Raw genomic sequence first — 16,148 nt, 5'->3', positions numbered from 1 at the left:
AGTGATTTACTTACTCTTTCCCTCTTTCACAGTCAGATGGATGATTTTTTTGTCTGATAGGTAGAGCTTAGCTGTTTTTCCCACAAAAACACACAATTCCTTCTATGAGATATTCTGTTTCCCTCTCTCTTCCCTCTTCTTCTTCCCTCCCCTGCTACCACACATAGTGTGCAACTTTTGGGATGGTTTTGCCTTCTTGCTGTTCTTCCCCAGCAATCCTTGGGTTCCCATGAAATGGTGTGTTACTTAATAGAATATCTTTGAAAAGTATATCCCTGTTGTTTTCAGGAGTTGTTAGTTAACCCTACATAGTCTAACTACTCTCTTAATTGTCATTCATTTGTATGCCTATGCCAGCTACTCTTTTTTTTTTTTTTTGCCATTTTCTTTCCTTTGTTCTGGTTCATTTGTTTAGTTGGAGACTTTTTGTGATTCTTTTTCTCATCATCATGTGGCTAATATTCTCTCTGAATCTGTGTATATCATCAAGTAGCTCTTCCTCCACCTGACTGTAAAGGATTTCCTGACTGGGTGAGTGATTTTCAGGTTAATCTATTTCTCTTTCAGCTCGTTCTCTAAAAATACTTAGTTGGAAAATCATGATTTTTGTTTGTTTTTTTCCCACTCGTGTGTGTGTGTGTGTGTGTGTGTGTGTGTGTGTTTCAGTACTCTACATGAATCTCTTTAAATTTCCTTCTTCTCTTGAGGTATTCTTTTTTTTTTTTTTTTAAAGGTTTTATTTATTTATTTGACAGACAGAGATCACAAGTAGACAGAGGGGCGGGCAGAGAGAGAGGAGGAAGTAGGCTCCCTGCTGAGCAGAGAGCCCCATTGGGGCTCCATCCCAGGACCCTGGGATCATGACCTGAGCCCAAGGCAGAGGCTTTAAGCCACTGAGCCACCCAGCACCCCTTGAGGTATTCCTTTTAATTGAAGTATTCTGTCTCCTGCAGAATTTCTATTTTATGAGTGTGGTTCTCATTCTCCTTCCTGATCTTTCTCTCTCAGGCAGCTGGGCCTCTTTGTATAGGCAGTCTGCCTTGGTTGTTTTACCAAAGCCCAAAACCAGGTGTTAGAAAACCCTCTGTGGTGTCAGTCCTTCCTTATATGCAAAGGGGTCTGTATCGCCATGAACCTGCTCTGGCAGATAGGCTGTCAATTCCCTGTTCCTCGGCTGTCTGGTCTCCTTATACTTTCATGCACTGAAGGCCAGGAGAAGACTAGGCTGTGGCCCCCTTCCCCATCTCTGACTTTCCAAAATTTTCTCTGCATTCTGTAGTTTCCAGCCCTCAGTGCTGGCTCTTCTGCTGATTTCCAGTTTATTTCTTAGTCCACTGGAGAAAATGCCTCACACGTGTTCTTTGCCAGAACCTAAGGCTTCATTTAGGTTCGGTTGGCCAGACATGCTAGTAGCAGTTGTTTTGCTCAGGAGAAGCAAGTAGCTTAGGGTTGGAAGGTGCTCTATGCAGGGCACCATATACCCAGGATCTCTTCTTCCTCACAATTCTCTGGCATTTCCCATTTCATTTTTATTTTATAAGGGACTTGTTTCATAAAGAATGATTCTGTTATGTCTTGGGTACTAGAGCATTTCTTTTCCTTGACATTTGTTCTGTCAGCTGAAAGTGATAGAGACAACTACAGTAATCTAAACCTTGGGGATTATGTTCTCCCTATAACAAGAAGTTGGCATGTAGGCATTTACTGCTATCAGTTCAGTGGCTTAAGATGTTGGGGTGGAACTGTTTGCATTCTCTTGGCCTCCAGGTGGCTGCTTTAGTTCCACCTATCCTGCTTTTATTCCAGGTGGGGAGAAAGAGGTAGTAACCATGGCCCTAGGGTATACTTGCCAGTTGACTTAGCTATCCTGTTAAGAGCTTTTGTGGTGGTTCATATAATGATTTCTGCTTGCATGTTGTTAGCTCTCTTCCCTATTTAAGTGGGAAGCTGGTAAATGTAGTTTTTCTACCTATATACATTAGTACCTTCAACAAAGTCAGCATTCCCGTACTAAGGAGTATGGATATAGTGAGGCGATTTGTCTCTGCCCCGACAGTCATAGTAGAGAAAAAAGATTGGATATTTTTCATTCTGAACTTTTTAGAAACACACTTTGCTGAAGGCCTAATTGTACTGCGAGAGCAACACATGCATAGTAGCTTAACATTGAAATATAATTATGTTCCAAGTGGGACCCTAGACTTCTTCTGTGAAAAATTACCATTATTTCACATATGAATGATTCAACTGCAATTGATTCACTGTAATATAATTTATTTTATTTATATGTATATTTTTTTATTCGCTGAGCCAGTTCAAAGTAAATTACAGACATTACGATAATTTTTTCCCTCAATATTTCTGTATGAGGACATTCTCCTAAATAGCCATAATATCATTTTAACATCCAACAAAAATAACAGTAATTTCCTAACGTCTTCTAATTCCAGCCCATATTCAAGTTACTCCAGTTGCCTCCAAAATGTTTTTATAGCTGTTTAGTTTTTGAACCAGGATCAAATCAGGGACCACCGATTACATTTGGTTATGGCCATCAGATCTCTTAACTGTCTCCCTTTTCCTGTTCCCCTTTTTAATAATAGTGGCTTTCTGAGGAGATCAGGCTAATTGTAGAGTATCTCACAATCTGGATTTATCTGATTGTTTTCCCAGGGCTTTATTTAATGTACTTCTCTCTCTTCTGTATTTCTTCAAATCTAGAAGTTAGGTATAGATTATTTTACTTTTTTTTTTTAATGCACTGTAAATTGTATATTAAGCACTTCTCCCTACCCTCAGGAAACTTTTTACGTTGCAATAAATAATGCAGTTTTAGCAGTAGGCATCATCGGAAGCATCCGCCTCACTCTCATATGTGTTTTTTTCCTTGTGTTCTCTTGCTGGCTGGCTCAGACCTCCCCAGGTGCTGGGTGAGAGACAGGACAAGGGGGAAGAGGTCTGCGCATGTTCACTTGCCCTTTTGCCTCTGGAGGTGCCTGGAGAGTTCAGCAAACACCCCTCTTACGTTCCTATGACCACACTGGGGAATGAAGGGCTAGAATGGCTTACTTCAGACTGCATTCTAGCAGGGGGTATATAATGTCTGGTTTTCCCACTGTTATTAATGCCGACACTGGGGTAATGTAATTTTTCCATTTAAAGGGACCTTGTGCTTAAACTAGTAATCTGTGAGCTGATACTAGATGAATATCTATTTCACTATCAACCTTTTACCTAATGGTCTTAGCATCCATTGATGACCCTTGCCTGAATCAGTTAAATTTTTAGGGATTTCAAAATGGTGATTTCATTCAAATAAATGGTGCTTCTTTATTTATAAATTAGCATTCCTCTGTAAAGAAGAGCTTTATTTGCTGTTATCTGGTTCTCATGAACTAGGGTATTATTGGGAAGGTAGGACAAAATGTTAGTTCTTTTTTCCTCTACTAATTTTTTAAAAAGATTTCATTTGTTTATTTGAGAGAGAGCCTGAGGGTACGTACGAAAGGGCTGAGGGAGAGGGAGAAGCAGGCCCCCCACTGAGCAGGGAACCCAACATGGGGCTCCATCCCAGGGCGTTGGGATCATGACCTTAGCTGAAGGCAGACACTCATCCAACTAACTGATCCATCCAGGAGCCCATTTCCCTCTACTAATTTTAACAAGTTGTTACCCTCCAATGATGGCGCATGATGTTTAAATTTTTTTCTCTTTCTCAGAAAATCATTAAGAATTAATGTGTTAATGTGTTTCAATCAATTACTGTTTTGTTCTCTTTGATTCTCAAATTGTTTTAATTGGGCCTGGGGAATCTCTTTCTAATAGTATCTAAGAGCTGGAAGGAATCTTAAAAATCAGGTACTCTAAATCCCTACCTTTTATAGGTGAGGAAACCAAAGCTTAGAAGTTCGTGACATCCTAATGTGTCACAGCTGATAAGCTGTGCAGAGTAGGGATCAGCGTCGAGATCTCTGGAAGCCTCAGCTAGTGCTTTTCCCACTGTTCTGAGAGAGAGCTCTGCAGTAAATCTTGCTTTCAACTTCTTACCAATATTAAACAAAATGAGAGAAAATGGCTCATGTATAATCATACATTTTTTGTTTATTAAAAGTTATTGTCTAGTCCAGTGGGTGGCCTATTGGGTAGATCCATTAACTGCCTTGTTTAGAAACAGCAGAGAAGCACCATTGCAGGCTGGGAACTGGGCAGGTCTGAGATGTGAGTTTGCCTTGACTTTTTCGCTGTCTACAGGTTGAATTTGTCTTGTGGTCACACTTTGATCTGCAGAGTTTTGAAAACTTGGAATTCATTGCCGACTTAGAAAAGTAGTGATTTCGTGTACGTGTTTGAGTTGTCAGCATCTCCAAAATACTTGTAGATACCTAGCAACATTGTGATACAGCAATATTTGGTTGCAGTAGAAAAGCTTGAGTGGTCCTGCCTTTCCAGCTTGCCTCCCAGTCCTTCCCTAATGCATCCTGTACATGTTTGTTGTTGGATGACAGATCCTGTGCTGCTCTCGGGCCTGACCTTGTAAGCATTTGAGATAGTGACCCCCTTAGAGAGTGAACAGTAAGAAGACAGTACAGCTGACAATTTTCCTGCTGCTAATAGATCTTCAACAGCTTAATCACAGAGAGTAAAACCACTGATGTCAGCCAAAAATTTTTGAATTTTCAAGAAGATATAGTTTGAAATACTGGTTTTCTTCCTGTCATTGGTTGTAAATCTCACCTTCGGTGTTAGTTATGCTAATGCATATGTATATATAATTTTTATTATAATGAATCATATGAAAAAGTTTCATTTTGTAGGTTGAAAATGTCAAATATTGGTAATTTCATATGGTTCAACTAAAAAAACGTAATCACATATAGATGGGGTGTGTACCCCAAATCTTCCTTATACAGATGGGTTACCCAAGCAGATTTGAAGCCCACTGAGGTAGAAGAGGCTTACTCTTAGGTTAGACTTCGCATGGAAAATGGTTAGTGAATAAAGCAGAGTATGCAATAAAATTACAATTAGAAGAAAGTGCTGTTTGTGTAGCAGAAACAAGGATGAACAAGGAGTTAGAAAAGGGGTGGATAGCATGGTAGGATCCTTAGGGAGATCTTCAGAGTGAGAGTGAGTCCAGTAAGTACAAAATTTTCCTCTAAAGTCAAGTATAAATTGTTTTAATTATTTGTACTTTTTTCATACCATAAGCACTAAGGATAATTAAGAGTTGGCTATTTACATTTTTGTAATCTTGCAGCTACAGAAACTCAAGTTTAGTTGATCAGATCATCCTAATATGCTCACTGGCCTACTTAGAAATTTGCCTTCTCTTTGTATGTTTTTTTTTTCTTTGTATGTTTTTATGTCAGTGTTTCTCAAACTGGATAGCAAGCTATTAATGAGTTGTGAAGTTAACTTATTGGGTCAGAGCTGGTATTTTTGAAAAAGTGAAGTGAAAGTGCATAACATACTGGAAGAGTAAGGGTAGTATTGTTTCAAGAAATTTATATATTTTTTTTTTTTTTTTAAAGATTTTTATTTATTTATTTGACAGACAGAAATCACAAGTAGGCAGAGAGGCAGGCAGAGAGAGAGAGGAGGAAGCAGGCTCCCCGCCGAGCAGAGAGCCCGATGCGGGGCTCGATCCCAGGACCCTGGGATCATGACCTGAACCGAAGGCAGAGGCTTTAACCCACTGAGCCATCCAGGCGCCCCAAGAAATTTATATTTTAGTTTTATGTGTGTGTTTCAGTGTGTTCATGTGACTATGCCAAGTTGCCATACAAGATGTATTTCTTACTGTGGGTTGAAGAAAAAAGTTGAAAGCCATTTTATTCTAGTTTGGTATTTCGAGTTTAGGGTAGAGTGCTTGTTCACTGTTAATAGTGAGGCTTTAAAATCAGAGTCCTGATTCTTATTTTGAATTTTCAGATCTGTAATTCTTTTAATAATCTTGCTAGACACGCAACCAAGCAGTCTTTTTAACCGATTCCAGTGCACTTATTTGGGTTCCCATCCCTCCTCTTCAGTCCTTTGAACACTGCTGAATTGAATTTTTTTTTCCCCCTTCCCAATTTGTACTGCAGGGAGAAACTGACTGGCATGGGTAGATCAGTTGCATTAGAAAGTGTGTACTTAGGGGCTCCTGGGTGGCTCAGTGGGTTAAGCCTCTGCCTTTGGCTCAGGTCATGATCTCAGGGTCCTGGGATCAAGCCCCGCATCAGGCTCTCTGCTCAGCATTTTCAGTCGGTTTCTTCGTTCAGTACAAGAGTCCACGTATCGAGTGACTACTATGAGCAACGCAAGGATGGCCCACGTAGTTGTTAAAGGTTGTAGTTAATGGAAAGTGAGAAGAGAGGGGTCAGCTTCCTGGGCACTGGGTCATCCAATTATTGTGAGGGTTTTGAGTGGTGGTGTGGTGAAGCAGACAGTGCCTGAGCAGAATAAACCAGTGGTTCCTAAGCTTTTCTCTGATCTTTGCTGGGTGGTTGACCTTATCAAGCAGGTTATTTAAACTGATTCTCCATGCCCTTCACTGTTAAATGGGGAAATTCCCACATAGGGTTATTTGGAGTGTGACCCATAGTAGTTCACGTATTATGTATTAATTGTATTAAGTGTATTAATTCCCCTCCCTTATTCTTTCATTTCATTTTTTTTTAAGGTTTTATTGGTTGATTGATTGAGAGAGCACTTGAGCACACACAAGTGTGCCTATGTGCGAGCTGGGGGGTGCAAACGTTGGGGGGTAGAGAGGGGGGAAAGAATCTCAAGCTGACTCCACTCGGAGTGCAGAGCCTGACACGGCTCTATCTCATGACCCGGAGAACGTGACCCGAGCCTAAATGGGGAGTCAGATGCTTAACAGACTGAGCCACATAGGCCTCATTTCTTCAATTACTTATACAGCTTTTCTTAACTGCCATTAAATACTGATAAGGTTCCATGTTGAGGTGAAAAATGACTACTTTTAAAAGGAAAGCATCTTTGGGGCCATGGTAGCTGCCTGAGAAGTGATGCGTAATGCTTAGTCTTAGCATGGAGTGGCTAGTGAGGCAGGAAGAATGGAAGAAGCAGAGCTGGCTTCCAGCCTCTGAAGTTTGCTTGCTAAACTTTGTATCAATAACTCCATGTAACTATAAATAGCAGTCTTCCGGTTTCTTTGGTGTGCTTGTGCCTGGGTTATTTAGGATTATAATCTTGATTTGAGGAATCTCTGTAGCTATTTTTTGTCCCTAAATTAACATGAAAGAATGCGTCTTCTGGGTGCTGCCATTTTGATAGCTTCTCAGGACCTCTTGTCTTTATTTGTAGAATGAAAGGCTGGGTTAGTTAGCTGTAATTCCTTTAAGCTTTAACATGTTACTATTTCTAGGAGTTGGGTTTTCTGTTGTTCATTAAGTAATTTATACTCCTGAAAGCATTGCTTTGGTTGGTGGTTGCTTTTATCAACAGTGTTTATCAAGTTCCCCTGGAGATTTTTTTTTTTTTTAAGATTATTTATTTATTTATTTGACAGACAGAGATCACAGGTAGGCAGAGAGGCAGGCAGAGAGGGAGAGAGAGAGGGGGAAGCAGGCTCCCCGCTAAACAGAGCTCTCCAAACTCTTGCTTTGGTTGCCTTAGTTGAGAATACAATGTCTCTTGCCCTGGAACCTGCCACACAAGCAACTGCAGGAGCCAGCCCCTGGTGCTTCTCACCTGGGAACCTGTGAAAATGCAGCTCCCCATGCCCCACTCTGAGCGAGTCTGATTCTAATAAGCACAGGATTCTGAATTTGAAATAAGTGTCCATGTTGATTCTCATGCCAGGTGGGCTCTAAAGCCTGCCTTCTGAGAACCTCTGATTTCCAGTGTGCTGCCTTGGCTGTTGGAAAGATTGACAGGGGAATTTAAACTTTATTTATGAACAATCTTCCTCTGAGAATGGCAAGCCTACTTCTTTCTTGTTCATAATTGGGATGAATTTGTGATTTTTATGGAAACCAGGTGATTTTCTGCCTGGTGGGCTTGTCTCTCAAGTCAGGCAAAACTCAATGCTTGTCATTTTAAGACCACTTGCCAGAGGCCTTGTCAGAATTTGAATGTTATACAATTTAACCCTTTTATATTGGCTCCTGTGTTGTGGATTCAGGCTCTTAAGCTAAAAACAGATTAAGTTGGATTTTAATATGTAAATATTTTGTGTTGTATAAATTAGGTAATACTTTAAATGTGTCTCACTCATTGAGCATGCAGATTTGGAGGAAAAAAATAAGTTTATTTTAGTAACTCGATTATTGCACTAATCCCTTTTCAATGTAATCATCACTACTCAGGGTGAGAAGTTTGGACCCTTCGCTGGAGAGAAGAGAATGCCTGAAGACTTGGATGAAAATATGGATTACAGGTTGATGTGGGAGGTAAGGATGACCTTGTTATTTTAAATATTTAATGTTTTTCTTTATACTATTCAGTGCATTTACAAGGCTAAGTTAATAGGTATTGATTCCAGTCGACTATTTAAATGCTGGAATGTTTCACTTTTAAGGGACCCGAGTAACTTTAAGGTTTAGCATTGAAAACATACTGTTGAAATATGTTACTAGACAATTCTTCTAGAACTCTGAAGTTTACAGTTCATTATTGAAAAAGGAGTTTTCCATGCGTAAGGATGTTTGGATTATAAAATAAGCATGTTCTTGGACTGGATTAAGAATTCAATTTCTGTAAATGAAATTATACCTTTCCTTTAACTTTTATTTCCCAATTGTAGTTCTGATTTCTTAGAAACAGTTCTGAGCTCTGTGTTGGAATGAAAACACCACTTTAAATCTGTATTTCAAGAACTGTGATTTTGTGGACAGTCTTTTGCAATCTGAAATTTCCCTAATGCAGGGATCTGTATATGCAAATGTACATCTGTATAAGAATTTTCATCTTAGTTTATGCCAAGTATATTTGTTGCTGTTCTTTTCTAGTCATTAGAAAAAGAAGGGCCCGAGGGATAGAAATAGAGAAGTAAAAGTATAGAGATTGTTGAAGCAAACACTTGGAAAAAACTCATTTCCAAGAATTGTATTTGGTGGGTTCCATGAGTAGGGTGGGGTTGAGAAGTAGGATCAGTAAATCGGAAAGGGATAGAATCAAGAGGTAGAGACTCACACATAAAAAGTGAAATAAGTCAAGCAGAGTCAATTATATGGTTTCAACTTACTTGTGGAGAGCATAAGGGATAACATGGAGGACTTTGGGAGATGGAGAGAAGTGAGTTGGGGGAGATTGGAGGGGGAGACAAACCATGAGAGACTGTGACTCTGAGAGAGGAACTGAGGGTTTTGGAGGGGAGGGGGGAGAATGGGTGAGCCTGGTGGAGGGTATTAAGGAGGGCACGTATTGCATGGTTCACTGGGTGTGGTGCATAAACAATGAATTTTGGAACACACACACACACAAAAATTAAATTAAGTTTAAAAAAGTCTCTGAATGTGTATTTATCAGTTCGAGTCTGCAGAGCAACAGAACCAATAGGTTGGAGATATATATAGAGATCTATATAGGTATATAGATCTCTATATATCTATATATAAAAAAATATATAAATACGTGTGTGTGTATAGATGTGTGTATAGATGTGTGTGTGTGTATACACACACACACACACACACATATATATATATATATATTTCCCCCCCCCCACAAAGAATTGGCTCACATGATTTTTGGGGTAACAAATTGGAACCTATAGGGCAGGCTTTCAGGCTGGAAACTCAGATAGGAGTTGACTTTGCAGTCTTGAGGCAGAACATCTCTGGCAGGCCTCAGTTGACAATTAAGGCCTTTGACTAATAGGATGAGGGCCACCATATGCAGCATTGGTGGTAATCTCCTTTACTTACAGTCGACTGATTGTAGGTCTTAACCACATCTGCAGAATACCTTCACAGCTACAATTAGGGTAATAGTTGATAAATAACTGGTTACTGTAGCCTAGCCAGTTTGACACAGAAAGCCATCGTAGTGTATTACCTGCAAACACAATACATTTTTAATCATCATCCATATTGCTGAAACTGCTGGTGGCGGGGAACGGTGCTTGAGGAAGAGATTCTTGAAAGATTTCTGCAATGCAGGTGATGGAAAATGGAAGTTCCTACTATAGTCCTCACTAGAAGTGGAAAATGTTTTTGATTTGCCTAATTTAACATGCTGTTTTAGTTGTTTATTTTATAAATGTAAACATATTTTTGGTGTCTTTCACTATTTTTCTATAAGGTCTTAATTTTCTCAGTAGTTAATTTTTTTTTTAATTGGGAAGGTTTTCAGAAATCAAACATCTATGTGACAAAAAGATTGCCTACATAAGTCATAAACATACAAATAGCAGTTATTTAAGAGGTTGTTAATGGCTTTTGATGTTTGTTCTGAAAATTTTAGTGGGATGAGTTCATGTTTTGCACAGCCGGTTATGAATTGTGAAGCAGATAATGATTGTAATTTTTATTTTGAAAGAAATCCTTGCCTATAGGAAATGCAGGCAGGCTGTTTGTGAACTGGTCCGTGGCTGACAGTGCAGCAGTGGATCACCTAGTTTTATATGACCTAATCTCCTGGGCCTTTAATGTTTTTACATTAGTACTTGTTTTCACACACCCCTACCCCTATCCTCTCACTCTGCTGCCCAAAGAACTATTGATTTTATACATTGTAGGTTCAGGTAATGTTACATTCACTTAGTGATTGCTCTTCTCTATTTTATTTTACTTGCTATTTAATATCTATATTTTGAATAAGTAATATTTGTACTTTTTATGCAACTCAGAAGAGTTTTGATAAGAGTCTCCCCTGGCGAGCCTGTTCTTTTCACCTAAGACCTTTGATCCTTTTAACCCCTTAGTTCACATGGCCTTCTACTCCTTCCTCTAGTTTTTTCTCTTCCTAGTCTGGTTTTCAGTTTGGATAGTCAGCCAGTCTTTGCTCTGCTTCTGGCAGGGGAGAGGGAGAAGCAGGTAGGTCTGGGGGCAGGACAAGGGAAAACCTCTCTTAATGGTTTGCCTTTTGGGGGGAACATTTAAAAAACAATTAACATCTTTTGAATTCCTAACCTTAATACTATTACTTTTAAGTTAACCGAATGTGCTGCTTCTCAGCCTTGAGTTTTACTTATGAGTGCAGTCCATTGTTGTTATTTGGCTTTGGAGGTGACAGACTCAGAAGGAGCAGAGAGAAAGGAGAATAATTGGTTCTTCCTCAGTCTTCCCCTCATGGAGCCATTTGAGTCCTCTCAGAGGGGGAGGAGTGAGCTTACCCTTTCCAGTGGGTGCTTTGGGACTGGTTATTTAAGTCTTTTCTAATTTGGCAGATAGCTACAAAGTGAACCACCTGGTGTTCTCAGACAGGTTGTCCTTCTCCAGCCAGTAGTTAACCTTGTCTAGTGTGGTTGTGGGACATGAACCAGATCCTTAGGGCAGTCTAGAAAATGTGTCATGTGAGAGAGCATGTGGCATAGCCCTTCCTCAGTCTCTCTTTACTCTTGGCTTATGGCCAGCAGTTCTGGTGGAGAAGGCCAGGAACCCTTAGGTGGCCATTTCATGCCAAAGAACTTAGAAGGCCCAGTTAGGAATGAGCCTACATGTGTGTGCGAGCCCCTGTGGGTTCAGGACAGGATATAAAGGGATTGAATGGGATCAGTTGATACTGTCTGCTGCAACCTCCTTCTCTTCCTCCAAAAGTACAGGTTGGAAATTTGTTGATGCCCACTGCTTCAGAGAATTCACCAGCACCTCAGCCTCGTTCTGTGTTGGCCACCAGAATTTGAAATGCAGGTCTGAAGAGACTCAGTCTCATCTGTCCTTAGGGCTTGTTGGTAACCTCAGATTTTTGCTTTTCATTTAGAATTAAGTGCATTGGTAGAAGATTTCTTTCTTTCTTGGGCCTGAGGGCAATCACAGAGCTTGAGGTTGGAAACCAGTGCCTGATAGTAAATACTTCCTTCCCATGGATAATATAGTGGCATGAGCCCAGGTGTCTGTATTGCATTCTATTCTGTAGAACAGTCTTTTCGTCTACTTCTTTCCAGGTCATTTGGAGCTTGAGGTATATTTCCTTTCAGTTTGTACCTGCTCAAACTTGCTCTAAGACCAAAATCCATTCATGTACTGTGGCTAAAACTCAATCATCCTTTGTTTTGTAAATCTCCAAGAGCTTCTTTTTCTATAATACCTTCTTCAGTATTTCAAGGCATAGTGCAAATACCTCCTCTTTAGGCTCTGGGTTTTTATACTTCCTGCACATACATACCTTTAAATTTTGGTACCCATAGAATACAATACAGATTGTACTTTTTCCTCACCTGCCTATTATTCAGGTATTCCAAAGTAGCTGCTGGTGAATCCAGTGTCTGCTTGAATCCTCCACAAACACCTGTGTTCTGTTTTCAGTGGGTCTTCCTTTCCTTTTCCAAGGCATCCCTTTGCATCGCCTGTAGGAAGTTCTTTTTTTTTTTTTAATTTTTTATTTATTTTCAGCGTAACAGTATTCATTGTTTTTTCACCACACCCAGTGCTCCATGCAATCTGTGCCCTCCCTAATACCCACCACGTGGTTCCCCCAACCTCCCACCCCCCGCCCCTTCAAAACCTTCAGGTTGTTTTTCAGAGTACATAGTCTCTCATGGTTCACCTCCCCTTCCAATTTCCCTCAACTCCCTTCTCCTCTCCATCTACCCTTGTCCTCTGTATTATTTGTTATGCTCCACAAATAAGTGAAACCATATGATACTTGACTCTCTCTGCTTGACTTATTTCACTCAGCATAATCTCTTCCAGTTCTGTCCATGTTGCTACAAAAGTTGGGTATTCGTCCTGTCTGATGGAGGCATAATACTCCATAGAAGTTTTTGTCTAGAAACTGGTCTGGTAAGTTCTCAAAACTCGGTGTCCTCCTGACATTTCCGGTGGAGTCATTCATTCCTAAACTTTGCATCTCTTGTGAGGACTCAATCCCATCCCCCTTCTCCCACTCATGCTGGGTGCATGTTCCTCTCAGTCTTTGAACAGTTCAGCAGGTGTAGTCAGGTACTCAGTGGTGTGGTCTTTATGCGGTTTGAGCCAGAATACGTGCTACAGTTTAGTAATACTGATGGGTAGTAATACAGAGGATGGGCCTCTGGACAATATGTTCTTGCTGTTAGCTAGTTAAGAACTCACATACAGAAACCCAGAGAACCAGGTAAAACCTGGAGAGTCAAGTGAAATACCTAAATTCTGGGTGATGTTTTTATAGGAAAAAATAAAATCTCTCTGACTTAGATACGGGTTGATTTCTTGCTATTAAGCCTTAGAAGAAAAGTGTCTACAATTTGGTAGAAAAGTAATCTCTATGAGTTAAGTAGACAAGCAACACAAGACTTAAACTTTGCTTTTTGAAAAGTCTGTGCTCCTACTCTTAAGGAGCTTGTAGTTTTGTAAGGATTCCAGAAGTAACACATTGTAGGGTGCATAAAGTATGAGAGGAATCAGCTTTACCTGTATGATTGTGACTTAATGGCATTTAAAAAATTTTACATTTGTTTACTTTTCTAAATCTATTGCCTTGAGGATTGATAAGGAAAACTGCATTTTTTACATCTGAGGCTAGTGGAATTAGCAGGGTTATTAATCATTACATTCTGCTTGGTAGCTGTATATTACAAAATACAAAATATCAAATAATCGTAGTTTTATTTATTTTTGTCAGCAGAAAAGATTTTGTACCTCTGGGTAAATAACATGCTTTCAAAAATACAGCTAGGGAAATATGATTACAAGATTTGTAAGTGTTTATAAGAATTGTTAATGTCCTACAGTTAGAGTAAATTATTATTTCAAAATAAATGTATATACCAGGTGAACTGGGGCCCCTTCTGTGATTGCTCTTTAAATATGGTTTGTTTTGGGGAACTTCTTTCCCAACCCCCAGACCTTACACACTGGTGATGTGTCCTAATTAATAACCCTTCTGTTTCTCTTTAGTTCTAGCCAAGGAAGAATAGATAGGAGCCAGTCGAAGATTAAAATATCTACCTCATTACTGAGCATTGAGTAACTTCTAAGTTTATGGCTCCAGAAGACCTGGATTGGAGAATATGACTGGAACCCATGGTCAGAGTGGGGATTTTATACTCTGCTTCTTAAATCCTGGTCTTTGCAGGCAAGAGGGGCCTGTGGAGTAGATTCTGAATATATTTGCCCTTCGACTGCGATGAGAAGTGTGGCTCGACTCCCAGGCTCTGTTTGTAGCAGAGTCAGAATGTGGGATACCAGAGAGCCTGGATAGAGACAGACAGGTCTGCAGCCTGCTGTAGAAGGCACATCCTGAGACTGAGGGTAGGTCTCCTTACTACAGCAGGGAGTCAGGGATAGAGAGGAATGACCATCAGGGTCTCAACAGTCAAATGAAGGCAAGGAACCATGGAGGAGAGAAACCCGAGGAAATATAGCTCTAATTCCTCTCTCTTATAGAGGAGAAAGTAAGGAAACATGAAGAGAGGGGAGTAAGAGTTTTTGACTAAGAATATGTAAAGTAGAATTAGTTTTTTTCTTCTCTCATACTGAAAAATAATAAGGACATTTGGAATATTTACAGAGAAAAAAAATAGGCATTGTCTTTTTTTTTTTTTTTAAGATTTTATCTGTTTATTTGACAAACCACAAGTAGGCAGAGAGGCAGGCAGAGAGAGAGAAATGGGGAAGCAGGCTCCCCGCCGAGCAGAGAGCCCAACTCGGGGCTTGATCCAGGACCCTGGGATCATGACCTGAGCTGAAGAGAGAGGCCTTAACCCACTGAGCCACCCAGGCACCTTGGCATTGTCTTTAGATGACAAAAGTAGTCATGATACATGAAGCATGATAGGAGAGAAAGAATACCAGGGTCAGTCAATATTCAGTCTGATTTTACCTTGAGGATTCAGTAAAGCCCTTGTTCTCTTGGGACTTATGTTTTAGTAGGGAAAGTTAGACATAAAACATCCTTAATATGTAATATGATAGAAGTATGATGTGATATAAAGAAAATAAATGATATGAAGAAATGAAGTGATATGAAGAAAATAAAATAGGGCAAGAAAATGCATGTCAGATAGGAACTTGAACACATCAATATTACTGCTGAGATCTATGAAGACAGATTCAATACAAAAATGATTTGTATAACATCAGAGCTGTTGTAGCAAGGAATACCAGAATGTCTAAGGTTTTAGAGGGAAAACATGGAGAGGTAAAATGACAACCTGCAGCCTCTTTTCACTTGGGAAATTGAATTCTGCATTATAAACAAGAGTCTGAAAATCTGATTTCAGCCCATGTAGAGCTGAGTTGTTTGAGCATAGACGAACAGGTAGAGATTGGAGCGGTAAAAGAAGTAAAAACATTGCTGATTCCCCTTCAAGACATTTGCAGAATTATGAAACTGCACAGCAGAATGCTAAAGTTCAGCCACACACTTTGAAAAAGCGGAGTGTATCAGTGCCTTGGTGGTTTAGCAGTAGAATTCTTGCCCACCAAGAAGCGGAGTGTCCTGCAGTCTCATGTTGCTGAGGAGGGGCTCTCTGCACAGCGCTTTCAGTTGGAAGCGCTGCAGTTCTGTGCTGTAGGAATGTCCTTGACTGAGAGTGGCTAAAGCCTGCCACACCTCCAGCCCAGCCTCCAGTCGGCTCACTCCCTAATTAGTTTGTGATGAATGCTTTCTACTCTGCCTGGCAGAAGTCAGAGTAGACCTACTCTGGAGAAACATAGTACCTGGATTCTCCAAAGTTTCTTAATATACAGCATCCAGCACTTAATTAAAAATGACTCAGTGCTAAGAGGGGTGCCTGGGTGGCTCAGTCGATTGAGTATCTGACTCTTGGTTTCAGCTCAGGTCATGATCTGAGGTCATGAGATTGAGCCCTGCATTGGGCTCCATGCTCAGCACAGAGTCTGCTTGAGATTTTCTCCTCCTCCATTTTGCCAAAAAAATTAAGATGTATAAATGTCAAGTGGACATTCTAAGAGAGAAAAAATATAATAACTGAAGCTGAGAACTCAGTATTTGAATTAGATATTAGATATGACAGAGCAAAAGATAGGTTTAATGAGGAGAAAAAAGTCAATAGAAAATAATGAAAATGAAGCACAGGGACTAAAAATAAA

At 40.0% G+C, this 16,148-nt stretch overlaps 1 protein-coding gene across 1 annotated transcript in view; it reads left to right on the top strand.

The window, feature by feature from the left end:
- The window catches only part of PRDM5 (PR/SET domain 5), a 213,540-nt gene that overhangs the window by 11,433 nt on the left and 185,959 nt on the right, over nt 1–16,148 (top strand). Inside the window, exon 2 of the mRNA XM_080797672.1 lies at nt 8,319–8,402. Within this exon, the coding sequence (XP_080653798.1) occupies nt 8,319–8,402 (84 nt within the window). The remainder of the gene's footprint in view (nt 1–8,318; nt 8,403–16,148) is intronic.

Source organism: Martes martes, assembly GCF_963455335.1.
Source record: "Martes martes genome assembly, chromosome: 2".
NCBI classification, from domain to species: Eukaryota; Metazoa; Chordata; class Mammalia; order Carnivora; family Mustelidae; genus Martes; species Martes martes.
This window is presented reverse-complemented; position numbering and strand designations above follow the sequence as displayed.